The 26,181-nt window shown below is 51.8% G+C and overlaps 1 protein-coding gene across 1 annotated transcript; it reads right to left on the minus strand.

The window, feature by feature from the left end:
* On the minus strand, positions 1 to 24,955 carry NUDT3 (nudix hydrolase 3). Its single transcript, XM_035347125.1, has 5 exons — positions 24,440 to 24,955; positions 11,862 to 11,972; positions 4,207 to 4,251; positions 3,351 to 3,435; positions 1 to 2,461 (listed from the first exon to the last, which is right to left on the minus strand). Exons 1-5 carry the CDS (start codon positions 24,536 to 24,538, stop codon positions 2,292 to 2,294), a joined length of 510 nt encoding a protein of 169 aa, XP_035203016.1. The 5' UTR covers positions 24,539 to 24,955; the 3' UTR covers positions 1 to 2,291.
* Positions 24,956 to 26,181: the final 1,226 nt, after the last annotated feature.

Below are 26,181 nucleotides of genomic sequence, written 5' to 3' on the forward strand. Positions count from 1 at the left end.
CACTTTCTTGGCACAATTTATTTTTCCGACCCAAACAAATAAGCCATTAGCAAGTCATTAACAATATTCTACCCTAAATTGTCAGTTTAACAGCCCTGTAAAAACATTTTTTTTTTTTTTTTAGTTTAAAAACAAAAAAAAAAGTGTGCATGCTATTGATATTAAAACTGCAGTTACTCTTTCGGGAGTACCAGCTGTTTTGTTGCAAAGCATTTCCAACATCCTAACCTGTACAGAAAAGACAAAAACTCAGTCGAAGGCAGTAGATGGCTGTTAGCTACCACTCGCGGCTCGGTGACAGCGGACTGTCTGAATTTCTCGCACGCTTGCAGGTACGATATACTCAAGCCCTTTTCAAAGTTTGGTTCAGAGCGATCAGCACAGGGTGAGGAAGTATTGTACATTCGTCTCTAAGTTGAAGTGAACTCAACTGGTGTAATTTAGGCTCGATTCCAGGCGCTCCGTTTCAAGCTACTTCTTGAATAATGCCTCCCAGCTTTTTCTTATGCACGGTTTTTCATGTCAGCAATCGCTGGCACTGCTTTTGGCCTGGCTACTCCACACCGCTGAAAGCAGGGAGAACAAGAACAGGAACAGAATAGGATCTTAAAACGAACAGCCTCTTGCCAAAACAGCAAGGATACCATTCCCCCTCGTCCCAGGCTCCATGGATATTTCTATCAGATTTTCATGTTAAGCGCTTCTTGGGAAGAGAGAAAAACTCCGGAACAGTGAGTATTTATTAGAATATCTTTTTGTTAAATAAAGAAGGAAAAAAAGAGAGTACTGCAGATTTAATTTCACATCTTGGCTATGCTCTGACAAAGGAGAAGTTACTGAATCCAGCAACTACTTCTTGTCCCAAGCCAGGGATTAATTAATGCCCCTCCCAAAACTTGTACCTGTCCCAACCCACCCCCCAGCCCCAACCCTTCCCATTTTATTTCTCAACTAGACAACACTGTTGGCAAATCAAGACAGCATGAAACTTACATCGATAAAAACAGAACAAAACGAAAGTGAAGTGTGCCAACGCATCAGGGGAACTATCCTACTGACCGGTGCACTTCTCCAGCTAGCAATTCTGCTCGGGAGTCAGCTGTACCTTTCACGGAGGGAGAGCTTAAACATTCTGAGCACGCTCCACGGTGCAGCTGGAAGTGCTGCAGAACCACAGGACAAGAGAGCGGACACCTGCATTTCCCCCCCCCCATGGCTCCTTTCTCAGGAATACACACGGTTATCCAGCCAAGGGTTCGTGCAGTAACACCCAGCGAGTACAATCCGATGCTTTAGCACAAGTTACAATATCCAGTTCAGCACGGTATAAGGCATGTGGACAAGAAGAGACATCAGCAGAACGCAGCAGGATCAGCAGAACAGCATTGGTGATCGACGCTCCAGTTTGTCAGACTTTGAGCCCGCTCCGAATCCCTGATTCCTACCACAGACAATTAAATTCATTTTCTGTCGTAGCGTTTCTGAGGCTATTTTTGGCCGAGTGTTAAAAGACCACCTCCGTTTGTTTCACTCTGATGTAAGAAGCAGAAACATTGGCGGAAGCTGTAGGAGAAGCGGCTGAGCAGCAGGGATGTCTGCAGGTGACCAAAACTCTGCCCTCAACTTCAAGTGTCACTGCACTACATCGGGGGATACTGAATGAGGAGTAAACTGGCCCAGCCAATAGCACTGTCACAGAACGTGTATTTTTTTAAAAAAAACAGAACAAAAGGCAAACAGATTAATTATGAACCTTTCTTTTCAGAAGCAGACCAGGATTAAAAAAATTCCCGCAAAATTAAAACGTTAGATTCTCCACCTAAAAAAAAGTTTATACATATGCGCTGAAAGTGACCACCACGCGGGTCTGAACAGCACCTTACAGTACAGACTAAGACTTAAAGAGCTGATCTCACATTTGAAGTCTTTTAATTAATAAAAAAAAAAAAAAAAGTGGCTATGGCTGGGATGACACAAACGGGACACTTCAGAACACAAGGCAGAGGCAAAATTGGCAGCCTCACTCACCAGGCCATGGAAGCGGTGTAACGGGAAAGGGGCACTTCATGCACAAAATGTATTTTACAAAATACATATCCAAAAAGCAAAAAAGCCAACAAAAAAAAAAAAATCCCACCTTGCACTAAATTGCAGCACTCTTAACACTTGCTCTGCCACAGACTGCTGCCCATGCCTTGTTTGATAGAGGAGGCATGTGAAAAAGGGGAGGGGGGAGGGAAATCCACGTTTCAGTCTGGTTTGAAAAATCTCTCTCCTAGGGACGTCTTCAGTCATCTGATGTCAGACACGGAGCTCTCAGAGTACGTCGTGGTCATGACTGGAGTGCCGTTGTTTGCCAAACAACCTTGCCTCAAGGTTTCAAAATAGGAGGCCTGCACCGGTTTATGATACTGCAGAACTTTTATGGCATCTTCTATCTTAAACCATTCCCTTTTCCTTCCTGCGGGTAGAAAGAACAATCAGTAGATGCAACAAAATCGTTATCTCCTCTACGTTGATGAGCTTTCGATCAGCGCCACGTGCGCTAGTGCTGCAAGAACCGCTTCGGTCTGTAACAGAGCAGCAGCTCAGAAGGCACTAGGAAATTCTCTCTGTTCCGTGATCTCGAGGGCCGCCCACTCCAAACACCGCATCAAAGGCTCCTTTATCCCCGTGACAGGTATCTGTTTGGAGCAGTACGTCCGCTGCCCCATCAGACTGGTATTGCATTTCTTGATTTACAATAAAAAATCCTCTTTTCCCCACTTCGGCCATTCCTGTTCAAGCCAGATACTCGTTTTAGGACAAGCCACGACAACACGCACCAACCACCACCCGACTTCCAACAATTTCCACGTGGCTTCACTGTCAGCAGACAGCGCTCCCTTCTTACTGTCAGTAAAACCATTTCTGAACTCAGCCCGAGGAAAGTAAGGGTACAGGTGCTGCAGTGCTATCAACAAACCCTGTGTGGAACAATGGCTTCGTTTTCATTTCGGGATCTGATTTAAATGCAAACATTTCAAGAAGAGAACAGGGAATGATTAATCCACACGGCCCACATTTTCTCCTAGCTTTAGAAAGGACAGCTCTTCAGGCGCCTAGGATCTTACCGTGCAAGAAGTAAACCCAAAACTGCTGTAGAGGCAGCGGTACAGCTGCAGTGACTTCTCCCGGGCCACAGGCTGAAGGCAGCGCTTTGACCCCAGCTTTTTCCCCAGGCAGCCAGAGGACACGGTACTGCAGCTCCTCTCGACCACTGTCGCAAGGACCCCAGCTCCCAGCAGGACGCCACGCTGGCGTTTCGTCCGCATCGAGCCAGTCGATGCTAGCGAGCACGAAGGACTTACCGATATTGACAGAGTCCTCCCAGTCTTCCAATACTTCTGTGACAATAAGTACGTAAACATATGTCCTGTGTTTCCTGTCCCGATTCTGGAAGGCAAAGCGGACAGGATAACGACACAAGGGACAAGGCGATGGCACGTGGGGCACTGACTACAGGCTGGGCTGCCTACTGAGCTGTGATGCTGCCACGCCTGGAGAGAGGTTTCCCTTCCCGTACAATTAGTTCTTAGCTACTCCAAATGGTGCATTTTAAAGGACTGGTCTGAACACAGTAGGGTTGCAGCCAGGAAGCCCAGCTCCTAATCTGCAAGACAGTATTTGCTAGATGGGTATGGCTACAAATCAGTTCCTCGGCTGGAAAAAAAGCACAGGGATTTTTTTGTTTATCTGTTTTACCCAACTGGAACAGTGAGATAACCGCTGCGAAGAGCGCTCAAAGGGCCCGGTGCCCCTTGAGGATGCACCTGACCAGCACTCAGGTGTTACTGCGCTCCTAACAGCAGCACACACCTACACCTCTCTCCAAATTGCAGAGGCCAGTTTGGTAACTGGCTACTGCAGGTGCTAAAAAATTGAGAGCCGCTGATCCCCACCTGGTGGGTGGCTTTTTTTTTGGCAGCCAGGAAGGTATGAAGGCTCTGGAAATATTCGCTGGTGCACTGGATTGCCACTAGTAACTCTAAAGAACCTGCAGATGATCAGTGCCACTGCAGAGATCAGCACGTTTTTATTTAAGCAAGGAGTTTGAAGCTCTTCCTCACACCAGTTACCTAGCTTACTTCACAGCGGGCAGTGACTTTCCTCCAAGAGGATTTTATACATGAAAACTTCACAACCCCAACCACATCTGAAACTTACCTCAAAAATTCCCACTAATCTTCCTAACGTCCCTTTCACTCCAGCCTAGGGAGAGTTCAAAGAGAGAAAAGAAAGGCTTTAGCGACAGCTCGGTACCGATTTCCTCGTTTGCTGTGCAGGAGCGGTTCCTTCAGGACAGGAAGCAAACGCTGCAATTCAGTTAACCTGAGAACAACACGGTCACAGGAGAAACGACAAATGCATGGCGAGCCCTAACCACGCAGGCATTCACAGGATTTCTCTTTTTTTGGATTTGAACCATTCTGGACCCAGTCTGGAGGAAAAAAAAGTTTGTTTGGTTTCCTTACGAGTTAACAACATAACCTCAGCTACCTCCATCTCCTCTAAGGCTCGTCTACGCGTGGATAGAATTTGCTTTGCTGTTAGGCAGTTCTACCTGTGTGAAGTTGCAGCTCAAGGAAAGAACTTCGGAGCACGCACAGGACATCCCCTTACGCTACCAAAGCGACGTGACAGCTTTGAGGATTTTCAGGGGCGTCCTCCTTCCCCGTGAGCAAACTAACGCAAACATAAAACACCTGAAAAGCCGTAACGTGACCTCCCCCACAGGAACAGGACTCGTTCTGACACACCGCACAACGCAGCTACCCATCGAAGGGAGGCTTCTGAATCACAGACAAATGAAGAGGAGATCTAAGCAGCAGCTCTGTCTCCTGTTTGACTACTACCGAGTACCTGCCCTCCTCTGATTTGCTGCCACTTTTTAGACATCCGTGCATGGCTGTGGCTCGGTCGCTACCCTGAAGGGCTGCTTCGCTCCTCTGTGCTCTGGTGCCTGCCTCATGCATGAACACAAAACGCCAGCCCGCTGTCCTGCCCCCAGACCCCTCCTTTCTTTTCCAATAATTTACATTCCCTTCTTTTTACGGCTGTAAATGGTTGGAGCTCGCGTGCTCCGGAGAAGATGACAGTTTGCTCCATGACTTACTTGGTCTGAAGCAACGCACGCAGCCTGGCACACAACCCGGCCACGTCTGGAAGGTAAATTCACTGCCATCTTCGGCAGCTGGAACACATCCTGAGCAGCTCAGGAAAGCAGTGCTCCTGCAGCATGGGAATACAGACCTGAGCATGTCAGGCTTTTCCTTTCCTTTAATAAAGGCGTTTGGGTGAGGGGAGCTACATACTTGATACAATTCTGTGTCCTAAGCAGCTGAGATGCTGCTTTCTGCTTGTTCAGCTGCTAAGCAGCCGCTGTACAGCCCCGTGCTTCCAGAAAGGGAGGGCTTTTATTAGCTACAGGCTAGGTGGGCTCCTGCTAAATAAGCACAGATAGCAGAATGACGCTGCCGGAGCGCACATCGCTCTTGCTTCTCACAACAGCTGGTGGCAGAGCCGCCCCAAGAGAGGCAAGGCCTTTGGAGCTCCCACTGCTACCGGCACCCCCGGAACCCAAATCCTCCCCGCAAGGCGCTCCCTGACCGCCCCTTCCAGAAGCAGCTTTTCAGCCGAACCTTTTCTGTTGTTTTTTGGATGCAAAATGCGTCGTCTCACCGGTACTTCGGACGTCCTGGTCAGCCCATAGGTGGGCCGCTGCCTATTAACCACCGGGCTATTTCTGGAGTCAAAGAGCAATTCCATGAAGGTCAACGCCCGCGTGTGCGCGCACAGCAGCGTGGCCGGGGCAGATAACAGGTTCTGACCTTTGCAGACGAGCGATTTCACCTCATCTGCAGAGCTGCCGCTGCTAACCCGGACTGATCTCTCGCAGAAGTGAGCTGGACAGCAAATGCTGCAAAAGAATTTCATTCAAAGAACAAAACTCCTTAAGCAATCTCCAACGGTGGCTTTTTTTTTTAATAGAAAGGCAGTCCTATCAGCCAGCTAGCAGTAACAAGGAAAGCAGGGCTTCCACCTTCTCAACATACGTACAGGAATATATGAAAAAGTGAAGTGCCATCAGCTGTTTTAGGTAAATAAGCCCGTTTTCTCTACTTGCTCCTGAAGGCTATTGAATTACCGCTCCCCCTCCTCACCCGTAGAGGCACTGAACCAAAAGCCAGCGATGTTGGGATGGTTTAGCAAACTTCTAGAAACAAATTTATCTCCAGGCAGCTACCCAGCCTGGAAACGAAGCAGCAATACTGCATGACCAGCATCCCAAGCAGCTTATTCCCGGCTCTAAAAGCGTGCTTGAACTAATACAGGCAGGAGGAGCCCTTCCTCGGTTGCTGGTCAAGCCGAGAGGTGAGCAAAATAACGCTGTCTGCAAACCACAATCCTCCTCCTCCATTCTGCCTGGCTGTATTTGCCCAAAAAGGCACAAACAGTGATTCCGAGACAAACGTGCTGTAGGACAAATCACACCCAGTTATTATTATAACTGAGAGAAGTGCCAAGGTTGCCTTCATCTATGAACTTGCCACACGCAGCAGCAAGCAGCAGCCTAAGTGGATTGATTCCAACCACCTTCAGGTTGGCCGTGACAGAAGCACGTCAACCATTAAATCCTCCAGCCCGGCGGCTCTAGAACCCAATCTTACCGGTACCGTGAGTCTTCACAACCTAGAGGACACCTCCAGCCTGGGAGGAGTTACACACCGGTTTTGATCCAGCACGTAATTCGCACACACAAGGCCAGCCGTACAGCCATGGCCTTGTTTCAAGGGGCCAAGAGAACACGAAGTAGAACCCAGTCTCCCACTAGTTTCTAACAAAGCTGCCCAAGATATGGGAGTTAATAGCTGTGGCTGTTATCACCAAAGCCAGCCAGATAACGACCAGCACAACTGCTCTTGGAGCATGCTCCCAAGCTGTCGCTTCTCTACGGGCCACCCCTCAGCACCTTCCCTTGCTGCAGGAGGAGCATTTTCTTGGAAAGTTGGATGTACAGTCAGAGGCTCATCCAGGACTGGAGCCGGATCTGAGTCTTAATTTGCACCAGATGACTCTGGAATTTCTCCTCGGTAGTAAACGCATCGGGAATCCTCTGCCCTGACGTGCCTGGCAGAAGCAGCACAGTTTCTTTGGGCACTCGTTCCCCCATCACGCATTGGAAGTAGCGCACACGGAGCCTGCGCTGCCATCCTCAGGATCCACGCGTGTCCTCGGAGGGGCAGGAAGGCACCAGCAGCAAGCCTTCCACCTGGAGGTGCGAGAATACAGCGAATAAACCGCACAACGGCATCCCCGGGAAGAGGCACGCTCCTCAAAGGAGACAGAGCTCACAAAGGCAGCTTCATATTCCCTGCTCCGAGCACACAGCAGACCCGAATCGGCCTCCAATGCGTAATGTGCCCCGAACTGGAAGGAGAGGCAGGCTTAGCAAGAGCGTGCGAGTGTCAGCAACACCCAGCTGCCCCAAAACAGCGCCCGACTTCAAACCGCTGCCGCACACCCCGAGGGGAGGGCTGGGCTTTCGGGACAAGGAACAAAAACCTAGAGGAAATGAAGCTTTACTAGTTCTGCTGCTCGTGGAACAACTTGTTTTAATAAAGAAAAATTGCTGAAGACATCCAAGAACAGCAGGTTCAGGTTTCAAAGCTGAAAATAAGTTCGGGTCAGATGCAAAAAGCAGCCTGCAGCAACACCATCTGTTCCTAGGGACAGCTTTTATTTCCTTCCATCTGAGCTAGGGAAAATGTGGGTTGGAATTTCAGCTATTTTACTTTGCTCTATTAGGCTCAAAGCCTGCATCTACTACAGATTACTGCTGGGCAAGAGGACTGCGGTAAAACACCCCAATCCTTGCTCTGACACTTGCAGCACTGAAGGCAGTAAATCCCACCCGGGACGACTGCTAGCTGAGACAAGTCCTGAGGACACCCACTGCACAGCAGCTCGGCAAAATTTCTTCCTCGTGCCTCAGAGAGGGCTACGCTTACTCACCGAACCCTTTCCTGCAATGCAACCAATCCATTCTCTCACATTTACGAGGTATCCTAACAGGCCCAAGAGCTCCCAAACACCACGCTCGTTCTCCAGGTCCGAGCACACAGGGCAGCAGGCAGTGAACTCGGTCTGCTTGCACCGAACATTCCTGAATCTACAAAGAGTTTAAAGCAATCCGCTCAGTCATCCATTCATTCCTGGTCCCTGGCGTGGTGTTTCCCCCAAAATAAGAGATCTGGGGCTTCCTCTCTTTCCTTCTTCCTTTTCCTTCTTCCCTAGCACTGAAAGGTGTCATTATTCATACCCTACCTCACACCCAAAGCACATGAAGCGGAACAGATCATTTATAGAACACATGAAGAGGAAAAGCACTGCCTAGCGACCGGATCAACGTGCTGGCACGATGGACTGCCTCCGATACAGGCATCAATTGCCTGTTTGATCACAGATGAGGCACAACTGATCTGGCTTCTGGTTCCCATGAAGAAAGCATGACTAACACGCCCGTAGTTTTATAGAACTTGACATTTGCTAAGGATTTAAAAGGTCAGGATGTGAAAGATGCTAGAAGTGCAAAATTAAATGCCGTTGGGTTTAACAGATGAACGTGGAGGCTTCCTTCAAAGTCGCTCTGTAATAAGTTTAATTTAAGGCATCTCTTCCTAAAGCATGTTCCTCACACCCATGAAAAGCCTTACTCCCAACGTGAGATTAATTCTGGGGAGAGAACGCAACAGCAAAAAAATCCAAGAATGAAGAAAAATGTACTACCGTGGCCTGAAGTGTTGTTTTAAAAGGCCACTTCATTTTTCTAGCACCTTACAACGTACCTGGCGACTGCGGCCGTGTAGGACTGGTTACCTCATTTTTCAACAACTTGTCAGAAATGAGCAGTTTTCCTCCGAAAACACTGCTCTCATTCAGAGCCAGCGTGCTCGTCTACTGCTGCGTTGAAAGAAGGCTCAGGCCCTCAGTCACTTCGCATTTCATGCGGACAATGGCGAGCGTGACAAGCGTTGGTACCTGTCTGCTTTAATACATCTGCTGCTAGAGATTAACGTAGCTAAGGGCCGGCTCAAACTAGGACAAGGACTAACAAACTGGGACACAGGGATCGCGGGTTCCGCTCAGAATTAACACTGAATCTTCAGCTCAGCAATACCAAAACCCTGAAAACCCAGGGGAGGGAAAAAGGCGGATTCCTTTGGGTGACGATCGCTCCAGCGATCGCACGGATAAGCTCAAACGCATACAGGATGGAATTAAAAGAGTGAATGCAGAAGTTAAAGTTCTTAGGTTGGGGGAAGCGTGTTTTAAAAAAGAAAATGCATACCACGCAGAAAGAATGGATTGAGAAAAGCCAGCCTATTGTCATCTTCAAAGACCACAAGCAACTGAAAGGGGAACGAGTCCTTCCAGCTCCTCCAACTGGCTCGTATTAAAATGGAACGGGCGTACCAAAGGCAGAGAAACAAAGTCTGCAAACTTCTTCCACAGCTTTGGTCAGCACAAGAGCCACCTTCTTCTAGCATAAAAGTTCCTGTGTGGTCACAGGCACGGGGGACGGGATTTTCTCTCTCCCAACACAAGCAGCAGAACCCATCTGCTCAGCTAAGCTGGTGCCTCCCTGCGACCACCAGCCGTACCTGTCCCGGGAGAGGAGCTCAGAGCTCAAATCTACAGGGAAAGCAGCCTCAGCTGCAACCTCCCCGAAAAAGCCTACATCCACGGGAAAGGATGGGCAAGGATTAACAGCCCAATTCACACCGGCAGGCTCCAGCTAGCACGCACACCAGTTGCCCAGCAAGCAGCCTCCTAAAAACGCTGCCCTGCCAGATCAACGGCACGAGCTGGGAAACTGGGTGCACGAGTCCACGAGTCCTTTGCAGCAGCACAGCTGCAGCACAGCAAACATTCCCCCCCTGCACGCACATTCCTCAGCTACATTTTACAGTAAACAGCTCGCCGGCGGCTGATACACTTCTAATTTGGTGGACGCAGCACGAGCGGCGTCCTGGAACACAAACACATTTGAGGAAGGCCGTGCACAAATAAAAGCTGGCCCCTGTTTTCCACCTGTGTCAGCCGCAGGAGAGCTCGGGTAATTTTATACGCGACAGGCTGCTCTTCTGCAGGCCCCTTGTTGGAAAGCTGTTATCGTGATCGGCTTTGATAGCTCTGTTGCAGACTCCCGCCCTGCACTCACATCCAACACGACGAGCTGAGGGGCTCTGGTAGTCCTGCCGCCTCTGGAGCCGCTCACAGGTTGTGGAGCGGCATTGGAGCAGAGCGGTGCTTCGCTGGGAATGACTCAACCCTGCCAGGCTGCCACAGTTTGAATTACATTCTCATTCGGCACCAGTCCACGTGAGCGAGGGAACACCAGCTGAGTGAGAGGGGATTATCTCAGCCAGCCCAAACCAGTTTCTGCGCTGCAGATTGAGTCCATGCCAAGGCTTCCTTTCAGCCACTGAGCTGTCATGGAAAGAGAGCAACGCTTCCAAGCTCCGCGCTGCCTGAGAAAGGGAGGGTCGGTACAGATTTATTTTAGGGATGTGAAAGGCGAAGCCACGCATCTCCCGAATGAACCTTTGACTTCTGCAGCAAGTAATTTAATTATTAATAATGATTAGGTTGTAATCAATTAAATATCGTAATTAAAACACTTCTGTTGTTCTGGTTAAACTCACTTGGGCTGGATTACTGAGTTACTAAAAAAGCCAGAGCTGTCCTACAAGCTGCAAACACGATTTGCAAGCAGCAATCCACGGGACTAGCGAGACCTAAAAAAAGAAAGTCGCTGCATCGCTCCGCAGCCCTCTGATAAACTGCGGGATAAAAGCATCCAAAGAGAACCACGCAGCTCGGGAGCTGCCACATTAAGGCCAAATATCAAACGTTGTGAGAAAGCGACAGGTATTGCCGAGTACTTTGTGGGGGGAACTTCACAGACAAGACAAACAGAGAAACTACTGGGGAGCTTCCCTCCAAGTCCCATCAATTCGCTCTTCTGTTCTACAGCACCAAGATTTGTAACCCTCTTGAAAGCATTTTAATCCTTCCTTAGGTACCCAGGAACCTCCTTGGCTGTCCATACGTAACCATTTAACTGTTTCTGAATCCACGCATCTCTCCCATTCAGCAATATTCAGTTCTAAAGACCAATTTTACATACAGCATAACCAGCTGCCATTTGCTGACTTGAAAATCCTTAAAAAGAAACTGTTCTTCCAGCTTTGCAAGCAAAGCACACCTCCGTACAGTTCAACGTGTGCTGCTAGCTGACCCCTCTCTGGAACAGCTCCAGTTCAAAAACAAGACCACGAACACATCAGAAATTGTTGCTTACGGTAACTTCTGCAATCAATTTCTGGTATTCACAGAGAACTCAAAATATACAACAAACCCAAACTTACTGACATCCCTACACGGGGGGTGTCTGCGGTGCCTCCTAAGGGCTTGCTTCTACTTTATACCTAATTATCAGCTCCACAAAAGCAAAGCTTTTTTTTCCCAAGTTCTTTTAAGAAAGCGTACTTCACAGAAAGGTAACAAAACAGAGAATATCGTTGTGTGTATCGAAAGTTTAGAGCTTCATTTTACCCATTTTCAGTTAAAGGTATCAGGCGAGGAGCAGCTGATGCCAAAGGAGAGCCCTCATTACATTCCTACGCTATCTGTGTGTAGGACTCTGGTTTCCCTCCCACGCACAGCGTGGGTATCACCAACGACCCTGTATTTCTCTCCACCTCCTGAAAACCCGCTGGAGTGCCGAGAATGTTCCCAGAGCGCCCAGTCCTTACCTCTTCACAGACCTCTCGCACCGCGGCCACGTTGGGCTCCTCCTCGGGCTCCATGCCGCCCCCAGGGACAATCCATCGATCCGGGTGACGACTGCTGCTTACCAGCAGCACCTGCGGAGAGCAGAGCACAGCTGATGGATGAACGCCCGGCAATGCTCCTGTTCAGAGCCCAGCTGAAGGAGAAGAGGCGTCTTTGAACCTCTCACACCTCCAATCCAGCGCGAGTCCCGGGAAATGCTCTGCTCTTCCCAAGGCAATTTCTCTACCCCTCGCAGGCAGCTGTGCAGGCCGCGTGAGCAATGACTACAAGGCACTCCAGCACTCCCAATTATTTCAGCCATTACCCTCTCGTCGCTCTCGAGCACTGAAGAATAAATTAAGCCTCTGCATACCAAACCAACAGTTTGCTATGTGATCCAGCACCACAAGGCGCACGCTGCCAGAGCCTGCTGCCGTGCCCACAGTCAGCACGCAGCCCTGACAGCCGGGGACACACGCCGTGCACCACCGCGAGACGGCCCAGAAGCTGCTCAGCACCTCCACCCTCCGCAGAAGTTCCTTGATTTACCTTTATCAGGACCTTTGGCCTCGCTTACCTCTGCGGTGACATTGATGACACACACAGGGCAGGTACCCACCCACTAAAAACCGACACGGAATGGTTTTAGCGAGGTTTTCAACTTCCCCGCCTGCCCCTTCTTTTGTAGCAGGCCCCGAGGAGCTCGGTCAGCCCCGGGGCCAGCACTTGGTTACTTGGGGTTTGGATGAGGTTGTCCAAGGGGACGTTTAAGCAAAATCTCAGTTTAACTAAAACCACCTAAAAGCCCTACCAAAGAGCTGCAGGGATGGACGGGCTGGTTTTTCACCAGGAAAATGATTCAACCACGTTCGACCATTTTCACAGTAGTCATCTTTCATAAGCATTCTTTGTGGGATCTTTCTTGAAACACTTTATCCCAACGTAATCCTGCTCTGTACGGTTCTCTTTTTGTCTTATCCAACTTCCTTGCTGTCTTGTGGAAACAAAAGCTAGCTAACAAGCTCAACTGGATGAAGCTTTTCCCAAAGAACACCGAGGCACCGTGCTTATTCAACTTACTTGCAGTACATCCACGAGCAGAGATGGAAACTAAAAACAAAACTAATATTGTTTTCCAGCTCTCCAGACAAAGCTTGTTCATTAGAGTCATCATGCTATACTGCAGCATTTCACTGGCACAAAGCTCCGAGCCAAAGCAACTTGCTCCAGCAACTTTCCAACATACCAGTCCAATTAGGTGACAGGCCAGCTGTAAGAGCTTCAATCAGACATCTCAAAGTTAAACTGCGCGAGGCACTGAAGTCCCAGGCTTTACTGTGTAAATGTCGATTTACCAGGAGCATAGGAAAAGATTTACGCTAATTACCAAGAAGAAATCTACCTACAGAATTCAGAATTACGCGTCTGAGGCAGAAACAAGCCTGAGATTTCAGAGTTTCACGGGATTTTTCTCTTCTGGAAATTCTCGTCTGCCAGCTGACCCCCTCAAAGTGATTTCATTTTTAGGGGCCCGGGGATGAGGGTGGCCAACGGGCTGGGGCAGGGCTGAGGAGAACCGGGATCAGCTGCAGGCTCCAGGCAGCAGCTCTCCAACCAGGAGCAGCAAAGCTGAAGGCAGAAATCAAAGAGGGGTCACAACAAACGTTTTGGCAACTGCCGGTCTAACCTTTCCTAAGCCTGGAACTAAACTGGGGGGTTCTCAGCTGGCAGAAGGCCTCTAATCAGCAGCCTTCTGTGGATCCTACGAATTATAACGCCTCAAAGCCTCCTCTTCAGTCGGAACCCACATCTCCATCCTGCAAGACGTGAAGCAGCAGCATTTATTAAACGATCCCCTTTCAATCCCCGAGCGCTACCCAATGCTGACTGAAGGCAACCAGAACGCACACCAGAAATGAGTTCCGCCCAACGGGCAACCTTCGTCCTGCAGCCTCCTAAAGGAGCTGCTCAGCTGCCCCTGCTCTGGCTCATGTCGCACGCAGGTCGTGTAACGTGACGGAACAGCACCCACGTTATACGAACGTCCCATGGTGTTGGCCTTCAAGGGAAGGCAGAATTCCTTTTCCCCAGACGCCCAGCGCACGCAGACCAGCAGCAGCCTACACAGGCAGCGCACCCTCACTCATCCTCAGCGATTCTGGGGCTCCGAGGCGCCCAGCAGCAACCACCTCTGCTTTGTCAGCTGTGGGGACGCAGGGCTGGGACTCGATGACCCTTGCGGGTCCCTTCCTAGTTGGATATTCTGCGATTCCACGGCCACTGCAGGCTCAGCACGCAGGGCGTGCGGCTGGCCTGGGCCGTCTTCCCCCGGCGTCTGTTCCCATCACGTTACCGTCCTTTTTTGACTTCATCCGGACTCATCACCAGTACCACGCACGGAAGAGCTCGGACTGGAATTCCTACCTCCAGGGGAGGAGGTGATTCTGGGGACAAAGCTAAAAGAACAGGAACAGACATTTCAAGCAGACGCCTTCCTGTGGGGTAAGGAGGACCCGCGGGTGCACTTTCTGGTTTCAGTGCACAGCCCCAGCTCAAAGGAAAAGGGGAAAAAAAAAGGAGCAGAGATGCAGAAGCAGCTCCCCGCACACCAGCAGGGCACAGGTCACGGCGTTGAACTCCTGCCACCTTCCACTTGTGAGAAAAAGTATCTGCTGAGGGAATGGCCGTACAAAGACTTCTAAAGGAAAGCCTGCTGGATTGTTCGGGCTAAGACAATGCTTCACCCACACACTAGTAGGAACTCTGAGGTGTAAACAGTTTTAGGCAAAGTAAATTAACTTCGGCTGGTCTGGCAGTTGAGCATTTTCTAAATAGAATTAGCATGAACAACCCTCGCTGGGAAGGAAAAACCTGTCATTCTCACACTTTTATGTAATCAGACTATTTCCTGTTTAATAAAAAGGAAATCCCATCAAGAGAGAGCAGGAAACATGCCCTACAAGGTCATTCTTTTCAAACAGCTTTAAACAGGATATTGCTACCAATGAGCTCCCCCAAGACAAAGGGAGCTGGTTCACCAGGAGGGTGAGACACTGCTGTACTCCGAGCCCCCACATCTAAAAACGTCCCCAGTCCCAGGAGCCACAGCGCATTCAAAGGCGCCCAGCAAAAGGTCACTTGAACCGCGGCTTTGGGTTGTAAGATCTTACAGACAGCCCCAAACCCAGAGAGCTGCTGAAAGCCATCCGTGTTTGGAGCCTGAACGCTGCTTCCAAGAGAAATCCTCAGCGCAGGCCTTCCCCCCGTAGCTGGGGGGAACGCCACGTACCTGGCCAGGAGGAGACCCCAGCGGAGCAGGGGCTGCTCCCTCGCAGGAGAGTGATGCGAGTTTGTGTTCCTGCCGTAAAAGGGTCGGAATCCTTCTCTCATTTCCACCCAAAAGACAAGACAGAGAATGCAGCTACCCCTTCACTTACACAACGCTACAAGAACATCAGTCAACTGCTCGGTTAGACTGAGCCTGCTCCGTGACAGTTCTCAGCATAAACCCAACAGCCTTTAAAGGCTATCTGCCGGCACCTCACACCCCTGGTACCTCAATTTTCGCTGGTGAATTTCTTTATTACATGAAACCGTTCGCCTGTCTATAGAGCAACAAAGAGATTTTATTTAATCACAGCAGTCACAAAAAAGAGTGCATGTTACTTACCTCTGACATCTCCTTAAAGCAGAGAGGAAAGCACCAGATTGCTCAGAACTGGACTTGTACAAATTTAATCTTTGAGGCGCAGCCCGGTCATCTGCGCCCCTCACCTCGGGCAACGCAACCTCTGTCCTGCCTGGCAGCCTCCAACACCGGAGCTGCGGCAACGTGAAGCTGCAGCAACATGCAGCTGCCCCTTTTTGGAGCCCAGCATTCACGTCTGCTTCTCCCTCACCCTGCAGAAGACACCAAGGGTCCCCTCGCCGCTCAAGGAAGACTTGGAGAGCTGCCCACGGGCGCCTTTGAGAGGATACAACCTAGACTTTTGGTTTAATTCAAGGCAAAACGCAAAGGCAGGTTTCCATTTCTGTTTTATTCTTGCTACACAACTGTCTTTACGATGGGGGCTGAGGCTCTTGGCTCCGAGATCTCGGGGGCAGGTTTTGGAGCCCAGTCTTGGTGGGAAAGCATCTGCAGGTATCACGTCGCCCAGCCAAGTTCTGTTTTCCAGGATTTGAAAGACAATTATGTCATTTCAAAGTAGGGAAATGAGCAACACAAGCCTCTTTGGCAAGGCGCACGGCAGCCCAGAAGTAGCTCTCAGACACAATCAATGAAATACGAGAGAGGTTAGAAAAATAAGCATCGTTTGAAGCCTACAGCGGGGGCTCCCGAACTGCAGCCCTAACAGTAAACAACCTCCAAAGCAGGAGGCACTCAGAGAACCAAAACCCACCCCAGGCTATTCCCAGGAGGAGGCAGGAGAGCAGCCGAGGCACCTAAAGCTGCCGGATCCCCATGTGGAGCCCGAAGAGCCATGGGAAAGGGGAACCGACACTGACACCGGCATAAACCCGCGAGCTCCTGGCACACGACGCTGACCTTACCACAACTTCACTGCGGACACCTTTCTCTCTCCACATCACATTGTCTTCCAGAAGGAACGGAAAGCCAAAGCCTGGCAAGCAAGGCAAGGCAGAGGATTCCCTCTCAGCGCACAGCGCAGGGACAGAGGGAGTCCTGGCTTCTTCCCTGCGATGCTCGATTTAAACAACAGCAACCTCCCGTAAATAAAACAACAGCGGCGATGTTGTAGGCAGCACGATTCCTAGAAAGAGGCTGCACGTTACGGCAAAGCCTGGAAGAGCTGCGAGGTTATTAGGAGCTGGCCTCCAGTGTTATTAGAAAATGAGCCGTCTACCTTCCCGTCCTCCAGGAAGGGACGCTCCCAGCCCCGGCCCATCAGCCTGGCAGCCCTGCCCCGTGCGAGGCAGCAGACGAGATGTTAAAGACTGGCTCTTTGGCCCGGCACCGCTCTGCTGCCAGATCCCAGCTTACAGCTCCCGGCTACCCACGCTGCCTCTGCGCCTCCTTCCATGTTTCCCCCCTGTTCGTGCCGTGTGCCACGTACAAAGCCCCTGATGTTTCAGACTCACTTCACGCGTTATTTATCAGGGCAGCGGCTGCAAGAAAGCGCCCACCACGCTTGTGCCACGCTTTAGTGAGACTGGAGGAAAAGGAGGCTGACTTCGGTGACTTCTGCCCATACAATCTGCCTTTGTCTGAAAGTTTCGGTGGAACAGGAGGCTCTGCGTGCCGCAGTTCGGAGCTCAGCTGTGCTAGCGACGCTCCGACTTGTCCTCTGCCCAGCCAGGACACTGCAGCCGGTACAGCTCTGTGTGTCCGGCATAACAACGACCTCCGACGCTTTACCCCAAGTTGTAAGCGCTCTCCCAATCCCGAGGTGTATTTACTGCAGAGCCAGGGGCTGGCCACATCAAACCGCCTTGAAACGCTACGAACACAAGGCTGACAAACCCAGCGCACGAGGAGGAGGAGGAGGAGGAGGAGGAGGAGGAGGAGGAGAGGGGCACCCAAAGCCACGCAAAGCCCACCGCCTCCCATTTAGCTGGCAGAAACACAGCCCCCGCTCACGCCACCATAACCCCCGCGTTTCGCCCAGCTCCCGGCGCAGGGCAGCCCAAAGGAGCGCGCCAAGGAGGGCGCCAGGTTTGCGGGACGGCTTCTGCCTCCCTCTTGCTATTCGGGGCACGTCACCAAGTTAGCACATCGCCCCGCAGCACCGAGCACACAGCGGGCAGCAGGTTGGAGCCAGCTTTAAACACGGCGACGTCTCCGGCCAGCACAAGCAGGACTGAAAAACCTCCAGCCACTGAAAAAGCCTGTCCTGAGCGTAACGGGAAAAGCACGTTCCTGCAGGAGCACTGCCAGTCCTCAGCAGTACACGTTTTCTTAGGCAAAGGTTATTCTTCCACAGGCACCCACACCTTGCTCTGTGGCAGGATGAGATGTGACTTACAACGTCGTATCGGGAAAACAGAGGCAGCAAATTAATGACAGAAAGCCCAAGGAGGAAATTGTTCACGCCAAGGATCTCGACAAAAGGAAAGCCTGAGCCTTGAAAAAGGAGGAAGAGGTGAACTGGAAGAGGTTCAGGTCATTTCAAGTGCTTGGATCACACCTACAGAGTTATAACCAAGATGAAAAATAAAGAAAATCCCGTTGGTTTTTAGGCCACTTCTTAGAATAACAATAATAAATCATCCTGCGCTGCGCTGCTGTGCCGGCTTCAAAATGCCACGGGTCACATTACCGTTACTACACGTTTCTTGTAACCGTAGAGCGCCTGCTAACCCCCACCGAAGCAGGACAACCCAGAGTCCTTTCCCTGCATCCCAGCTACGCCACACAACTCCTCTGCGACGTGCTTTCAGGGGGACGAGGGGCAGCAAGCAGCTGAAACGCCTGCACAGCGCCGCTCGCCTCGGCAGCGCAGGGCTGATAACGCGGCACTCCCAGGCAGAGCCCCCCCCGATAACCTACCGGCGCCTGCCGACACCCCTCCGGGCACCACGGAGCTCTTGCACAACTCTTCCAGGCAGACTTCTCCCAGAGGAATGCTAGCTTTTGAACCGTCTTTTTTATTTTTTTCCTAAGGAAAATGAAGGGAGGATTGTTTTTTTTTTTTGCACAGGCCGAATGGCTGCACGTCAGCAGCTGCCCATGTGCACACCGACTGGTTTGCTTAACAAGCCCTGCTCATAAAACACAGCCTACCAACACCCTACAGCCCCCACAGCCTCAGGAAGCTTTTCAAATGTAAGTAGTTAATTCCACACAGAACAGCATTACGTTATTCACACAAGAAAAAGTAACTGCCCAAGTGGACGGGAGTGAAAATGACACGAACCATCTGAATTATCTTTTTTTTTAACAAATCTACCCAGTAGGTAATTGCATCCCTCTGGATTTGACACGTTAACGTGAAGATTCTGAGAACAAAGAGTCAGTGTGCACTGGGCACTGCCCCACAGGGAGCTACAGACACAAACCCTGACACACGCACCGCGCGGGGAAGAACCGTGAGCGGGCTGTGCAGCCGCCCAGCTGGAGTGAAAAAGAGCCGCGGGATAACGAAACCGACTCCCTGCTTCCCAGTTACGGGGCGGTACGCACGGCACCTGAACGCTGATGTCTATTTATAAGGTAGAGCTGCGAGTTTCCTCATTTTGTCCTATCCCAATTGTTCCGGGAGGCCCCGCCACAGAGGCCCAGCATTAAGACGAGTCTCCTGATTTCAAAACAGAACCAAACAGCACAGTGATAAAACCCCAGCACATGACGCATCTTCCTTTTGCCGAAGGGAAAGTTTCCCCCACCCCGCGACCACCCAGCCCTTCGGGAGCAGCCCCAGCCGCCTGTACGTGGCTCTGCAGCCAGGGCAGCGCGACGAGCCACGGCCCAGAACTGATCCTGAGCATAACAGGGGTGGCGGCACAGCAGGACGAGGAGAGAGAGGCAGGGAAGAGCTGCGGCCTCTGGTCAGACAGGAAGAGGCTCGGAGACAAAGGGGATTTCAGGGGACTGGTAGGAGAAGAGACAAGCGCCACAAGTGCTGCTGCTCCTGGGTCCTTCTCAGCAAACGCGTGGGTTGAGGGGTCCCTTTCCATGTTTACCCCTTTCCTTCAGTTGCAACAGAATGAAGACTGACTCAGTTCTCAGTTTCACAACAGCTTACAGAGCTTCCAGCAAGATAAGTGGAAAATTTAACAATTTTCATCCTGTTGTACTTTGGCAAAGTAGAAGAGAGCACGGAGTTGCTCGTCAAATTGCTCATGAAGGCTTCCAGTGTGAAAAGCCAGAGACCACTGTTTAGATGAAAGCTCGGTTTTGCAGAAGTTTCAACTCTTGGCCTTGGAGAAAACCAGCTACCAGCAGAGCAGAGCGGGGCAGGAGAGGCACAAACAAGAGAACTATTTCTAAACTGGCCTATATCCTACTGGGGATGTGGTAACGTGTCAGCAACAGACAGGGAGACCTTTATCTGCTTTCAGCCACAAACCTTTTGTGTAGCTGGAGGGAAGGTAAAGAGTCACGCTGAGCCGTTGGAACGGGGGCTCTGCGGCTGTGTTCCACGGACAGCTCGATGATCGTACGGTGCTGAGCTGCCTTTACTTCCAGGCAGCAACGTACTCCAAGTGGTTGCAGCTAACAATACTTTTATATCGACGCAAAGCACAAAGGATGGCAGAGGAACACCGAGCGACCACCACCACAGCCTACAATTCGGCTTGGAGAACTGCTGTGCTACCCCAGTTTGGTGTAGAGCTGGCCCAGGAGAAGCAAGAAGGAAAAAAGGTTAGAGGTTAGTGCGCATGCCGATTACTTCCCCCAGCTGGGGTCGGTGCGGGGCTGCAAACCACATCTTTTGGTGACGGCGCTGGCTTGGCACACGCGGAAAACCACGGAGCCAGAGCGCTGACCAGACGCCGTGTGAAAGCACGGTGTTCCCATCTTAATTTAGACCTCATTCACGACTGAAAAAAAGGACAACCAACCCTGGACGCTATTCTTCTTGAAGCATTTCCTCCAGAAGTCTTTGAAAAATACCAGTTGCTAACGAGCAGCTTGTCCTTTCACCAGACACAATGCAGGCGTGCTTCAACCTGTAGCTCCACCAGCGCGGGACTTAAAGCAAACAGCTCCTTTCAGTCCTGCTCAAATAGAGCCCAGAGACGCTGCCGGTAAGCAGGCTTCCATCTGCTTCGGAATAGTACGGCATCAGTAAATGTTCTGGAACCCTTCCTCATTGAAACAGCTGGTCTACACAGAAAGAAACTCGTGTTATTTAAAAACAACGCCCTCAGAGCGATACTGAGAGGCGCCGACCTCACAAGGGCTGATTTCAGAGAGAACAGCACACCTGGGAGCTCCTGATCTGCACGCTCCCCTCCTCTGCTTTCCCAGAGGCAGCAAACATCCCGGGGGGTTACTCCAGCTGAGAAGCTGAAAGCGGCGGAGTCCTGGGGCTCTGCTGCCGCCAGGTTCTGGGAGTTCATCCTGGTGATTCCCTCGTCCTCCCTCCTGCCCAAGGAGACCCCTCCGGGGTGCCCCGCTGTTTACCACAGATACGGATTTTCCATGCAGCCCCATTAAGAAATGCATTTTTTTTTTACCCCATTTTATATTGGTGCTCAAATGAATTCTCCCTTTGCTGCTTTTTAAAGGACTACGTAACAAAGGCAGCTTTTCACCCAACGTTTGGTCTTCCAGAAACGTTCCAGGGCTGCTTTCGTGTCCAGGAGTGGGAGCTTCGAACCCAGTACAGAGGAAGCGTGCATCCTCAAGCAGCGTGTGGAAAAAATAAGTCACTTAACTAAAAAAGAAGCAGGGAATTATTGTGCTAAGCCTCTTTTTTTTGCAAATACAATGCCTAACGAAAGCCATGCTGTTCTAACAACCCCCATTTATCGCCAAGACTTTACAGAAAATGAAACCTGCGAACCAAAGAGCTAAGGGGTAAGCGCCTAAAAACAAGCAGCCTCCTCTGTAGGTGTAAACAGAATTCCTCTCATTTCTTCTTGTTCATTGCCGAGATTGGTTAATTAGGAACTAATTAGGGGCTCAAAAAAAAAGAGAAAAACTTGGTTTTTAAAAAATCACAGTGGGAAGGGAAGGAGAAAAGCAAGAGATAACAGCTACCGTCTCTTAAGCCCTTACAAGAAGCCGTAACCAGAATCAGCCCAGCCTCCAAACAATCACACTCCAGCACTACAACTTTGCATTATTGATCAGAAGGCCTTGGGCCTTTATTTATTTATTTAAAAGCAGTTTAAGAGATCTTTAACCAACATATTTTAGTTCTGTTTTTTTTTTTTTTTTTTTTTCCCTGCCTGGAGAAACCCTTTAAATAGATCTCAATTTCCATTGAAATAGAAGCAATCCATACTGAATACTATCACTGGCACCAAAGTTTTATTTTCCAAGAGGAAACGAAAAACGGTAAGATTTTCAGAGTAAAAGCGTATTTTCAGAGTTGAAGTGTATAACTGAACGTGGACTGATGACACGTTTCCAGTTATTGAAAAAGCGCAAGCAGCAATAAATAAATAAACACCAGCAAATGAGAACTGAGCTAAAAATGATTAGGAAAAAATAATAAAATCAAGGTTTCCTCCCTGCTGATTTAAATTATTGACACGAGCACGACTGACGTGGCTCCTCGGCCTAAGATGAAGCGCAGCTCTGCACAACGAGCCCAGCCTGGTACCTATGGGTTTGATAACAGCTTTCCCAAGTGCATTTCTTGAACAATTCCATTTTGCGACCAGCGAGGGAAGCAGGCACCGAGCCAGGAGCGCCCGGCGCACCTTCAGCTCTCCGTTAAACACACAGATCCCATAAATAAAACACAAGCAGCGCCGAACGACCGCGTGATGTCCTCAGGAGGCCAACGCCAGCTCAAAGTAAGGACATCCCGCACAGCACCGCTCCCAGCGCCATCAGTGCTCCCTCGTGTCACAGGAGGGAGCGGCGGCTACCTGAGCTCACCGGCGTGCTCACGGGAAGGGCCAAACACCCGGGGTGGCCAAACCTAAAGCGGGATAAGGGCGCCCGGCTGAGAGCCCACGCTGCCCTGCTACGCGGGAGGTTTGCCAGGGCTGCGTTTGCAGCCTCTGTAGCGGACCTGTGGAAACGACAAGGCACGGTGACGGAGACAGCCAGCTCCTGACTCCTGCTTCTGCAGCTGGAAATGGACTTTTCTGCTCTAGGTCCTACAAACCAAAGGCTGAAGTTGCATCAGCTTAAACGAGACTGGGAATCCACTGAACGCCGTTGCCAGCCACAACTTGGACACAAAGACAGCCTTAAGAATCTCAACCTTAACCAAACAGCAGCTTGAACTACGCTGCAAGGAACCGTCCCAAGTCAGCGTGCCTCCGGACGAGTTTACTTTTACTTCTCCATCCAGCTCAGGTCAGCACTGTGAACCTTTCACGTTAACAAACCTCTGGGTCTCCAGCCCCCACAGCAGCCCCCAGCCCCGAAGCAAGCTGCAGTCCGTGGGACTCTGCAGACCGAGGAGATGTAAAAGCAAGACCAACGGCAAGGCAGCAGCCGATTGCATCAGGTAGCTGTTAACATTACATTTGTATTCTTAACCAGAGCGTCATCAAACATGGTCAAACACCTAATCCTGGAGAGGAATTGCCACATTTGCCTCACAAATTGTGTAAAGTTGCATCAGAAAACTCAGATGCCTTCAACCACGCGTGCTGATAAGCCCCAGTATCATTACACAACGCGATTACATTCTTCTTCATAGGCAGTTCAAAGTACCATAAACGCCCTGAAAGCCAGGGGAAGGACCGGCTCCGACGAAAGCTGCACCAAAACGCGTTAAATACGTTTATTTATTTCAGATCATTTGGAGTTGAAGTGTTGACACTTCACCATGACAGCACAGCTACAAGGGTTTTGTTCAGCCTCCTTCGCCACGTTAAATAATAACTGAAGGGTATGCTAATTTCCTTTCCTCCAGCGAACCGTCTGCATTCCCTTCTGATTTCCTGTAGCTACAAATAGGATAATCAGGAGAACAAAGCCTTCAGCCCTGCCGCTCAGGAGCCAGTAAATGAAACGAGGTACGCCTGACTCCCTAGGAAGCAAAAAAGACCTGCAGCCTAGTTTGTCCCGAGCACTACGAGCCCACGTCAAAACCGGGATACAAAAGAATTGTGAAAAACGCACATCTGAGCAAAGTTCCTCTTTGTAACTTCGCAGACAATGGGAGCACTTAGCAACGCAGCCGCTCTTTAGCTAACCAGTTTACCTTTAATTCCCACTTCCTCCCAGGCCTCTCTGGACAGCAGCTTCTGGCACTCCATCAGTCCCCTTTTATCCCAGTTTCTTTTTATAAAGCCAAGGTCAGGTTTCCTCTCCTATCTCATGTGATGTGCTGGACTGAAGTTCTGCCAGTGTGGTTGGTCCAGTCAACTGCCAAACGCCGTCCCGTGCCACAACACTCCTTACCAGGCTGCTCCACCACCCCAAGACGTGTAGGCTTTCATTCTGAGCAGCTTTCTCGTGTTTAGTAACGCAGGGGGAGGCAGGCAGACCCCCAGTTTTCCCACCAGCGTGCAAACATTCCTCCACCAGATCCCTGCTGCCGCTCCGCAGGGACGGCGGGGCAGCTCCGGGAGGGCAGCGTGCTGCACCAGGCTGCTCCGAGGCATCCAGCCGCACCTCGCGGGCTGGATCCCAGCCCCATCCCGAGCCCCGAGCACACACCGACCCTGCCCCTTCCCCTCTACCCTGGTCCCTTCTCGCCCCCTACCCATCCCTTCTCTTCCCCTAACCCTGCACCTACCCCGCCCCCTTTCTGCCCCCACACCCCTGCCCCTTCTATCCTCACCCCTTCTCCCCCCCACCCCCTTACTCCTGCCCCACCTCGCTCCCCTATCCCTGACCCCTCTACCCCTGCCCCTTCTCCCCAAGCCCCCCCCTATGCCCCCAGCCCCCCCCCGCGCCCCCCATTGCCCCGGCCCAGCCCCCCCCGGGCCTTGCCCGCCGCCCCCCCCCTCCGCCCCTCACCTCCTCCTCGCTCTCGCTGCGGAAGCACAGGCAGGCCGCCCGCTTCTTGTAGCCGTCCCCGTCGTAGGTGCGCGTCTGGTTGGACTTGAGCTTCATCATCCTCCGCTCCGGGGGCTGGAGGGGGGCGGCCGGGGGCGCGGCGAGGCCTGAAGGGGCCGGGAAGGAGCCGCCGGGGCTCCCGTGAGGGGCGGGCGGGGAAGGCCGGGGGGGGGGGGGAGGGAGAGTACGGACAGGGACCCGCCTCCCCGAGAAGTCTCTCGCTCTGGCTGTCTCTTTCTCCCGCGGGCCGGGAGCCGGCCGCTACTCGCTGCCGCCTTTCGGCCGCCTCATCCCTCCCGTCGCTTGCAGCCGCCCCGCCGCCGCCGCCGCTCCGGCCACCGCCGCCGCCTCCGACGACGACCGCGACGCCATCTTGGGGCACGCTACGCAAACGGCGCAGAGCGGCCGGGGAAGGGAGGCGGTGGCGGCGGCCGCCCCCTGGCGCTTCGCCGCGCGGCCGCTACGCAGACGGCGCAGCTCGGCTTCCAGAATCGCTTCCCCCCTCCCTCCGCTCCACAGACACCGCCACCACGCCTCCGCCTCGCCACCGGCCCTTTACGCCAGCGGCGCGGCGCGGCGCTTCGAGAATAAGGCGGCGGCTCCTAAGCCCTATAGGGGAGCCCTGACGGTTACGCAAATAGCGGAGGGAAGGAGCCGGCCCCCGGCGCACATGGCTCCGCTTTGACAGCGGCTCTACGCAAAGCGCGCAGACGCCGGGTGGTGAATAGCAGACTTACGCAAGGGCGGCTTACGCCAGCGGCGGAGCGCGAGCGGGGGGCGGCGAACAAAGGGCAGGGCCGGGGCCGCGCCGGGGGGGGGGGCGGTAAAAAGCGGCCTCGGGGGGGCTTCTGGGAGGGGCCCTCGGGCTGCCCCCAGGCTGGGGGGGTGCCTGCACAGCCCTGGCTCCCTGGGCAGCAGCTCAGGCCCTGGGGAGCCCGGTAGCGGCTCCTTGGGGGGGCAGGAGGGAGGTGAGTGCTTCGGGACGGCCCCAGGTCGGGGGGCTGCTCTCAGCACCTGCTGAAGCTGAACTAGAAGCCAAGGAAAAAGAGAGGTGTCATCCCCCTTTAGAATGCTGTGAGTTCGGGTTTTTCTTGAATAAAAGGGGCCTGGGCCCCGTGGAGGCCCTGCCAGCCAGCACCCCGTGGACAGCATCCAGAGGAGGCAGCAGCAGGCGGGGGGCTGAGACCCCCCGACCACTAAATGTGGGGCCAGGAGCTGTTTGCCACCTGCTCTGGTCACACAGAGCTGGGGCTGGATAACGCAGGAGGTCAGGAGATGGGGAAGATATCAAAAAAGGTAATATTTGGTTTGTAGCACAGCCTTTAGACTAACGCTCTTCACCCCAGAACAAAAACAATTTATACACGCTCGCGCAGCTCTTCCCTTCAAACGCTCTTTTTGAAAAAGAGCTTAAAAGGAAACATTTAGCTCTCTGTACCCATTGTTGCCTGCTCAAGTACTCCGAATGAGTTGATAGTTGCTTAATTTCACAGAACGCTGGACGTTTCTGCCAAGCACAACACCGCTTCCCAAACAGCACAACTGTGAGCGCACAGGAGCACGCACAAACATTACGAGGACGCAGAGCGGGAGCTTGGAAAAGCCCCAGAGGATCTGGGCAACCTAGGAGCTCACGGACATCACCGGCAAGTTGAGGAAAGAGCTCCTTTAGTGCGTATTTGCATGAGGAATTAAGTCTGTGA

This window comes from Oxyura jamaicensis, chromosome 26 (assembly GCF_011077185.1).
Source record: "Oxyura jamaicensis isolate SHBP4307 breed ruddy duck chromosome 26, BPBGC_Ojam_1.0, whole genome shotgun sequence".
Lineage (NCBI taxonomy): Eukaryota > Metazoa > Chordata > Aves > Anseriformes > Anatidae > Oxyura > Oxyura jamaicensis.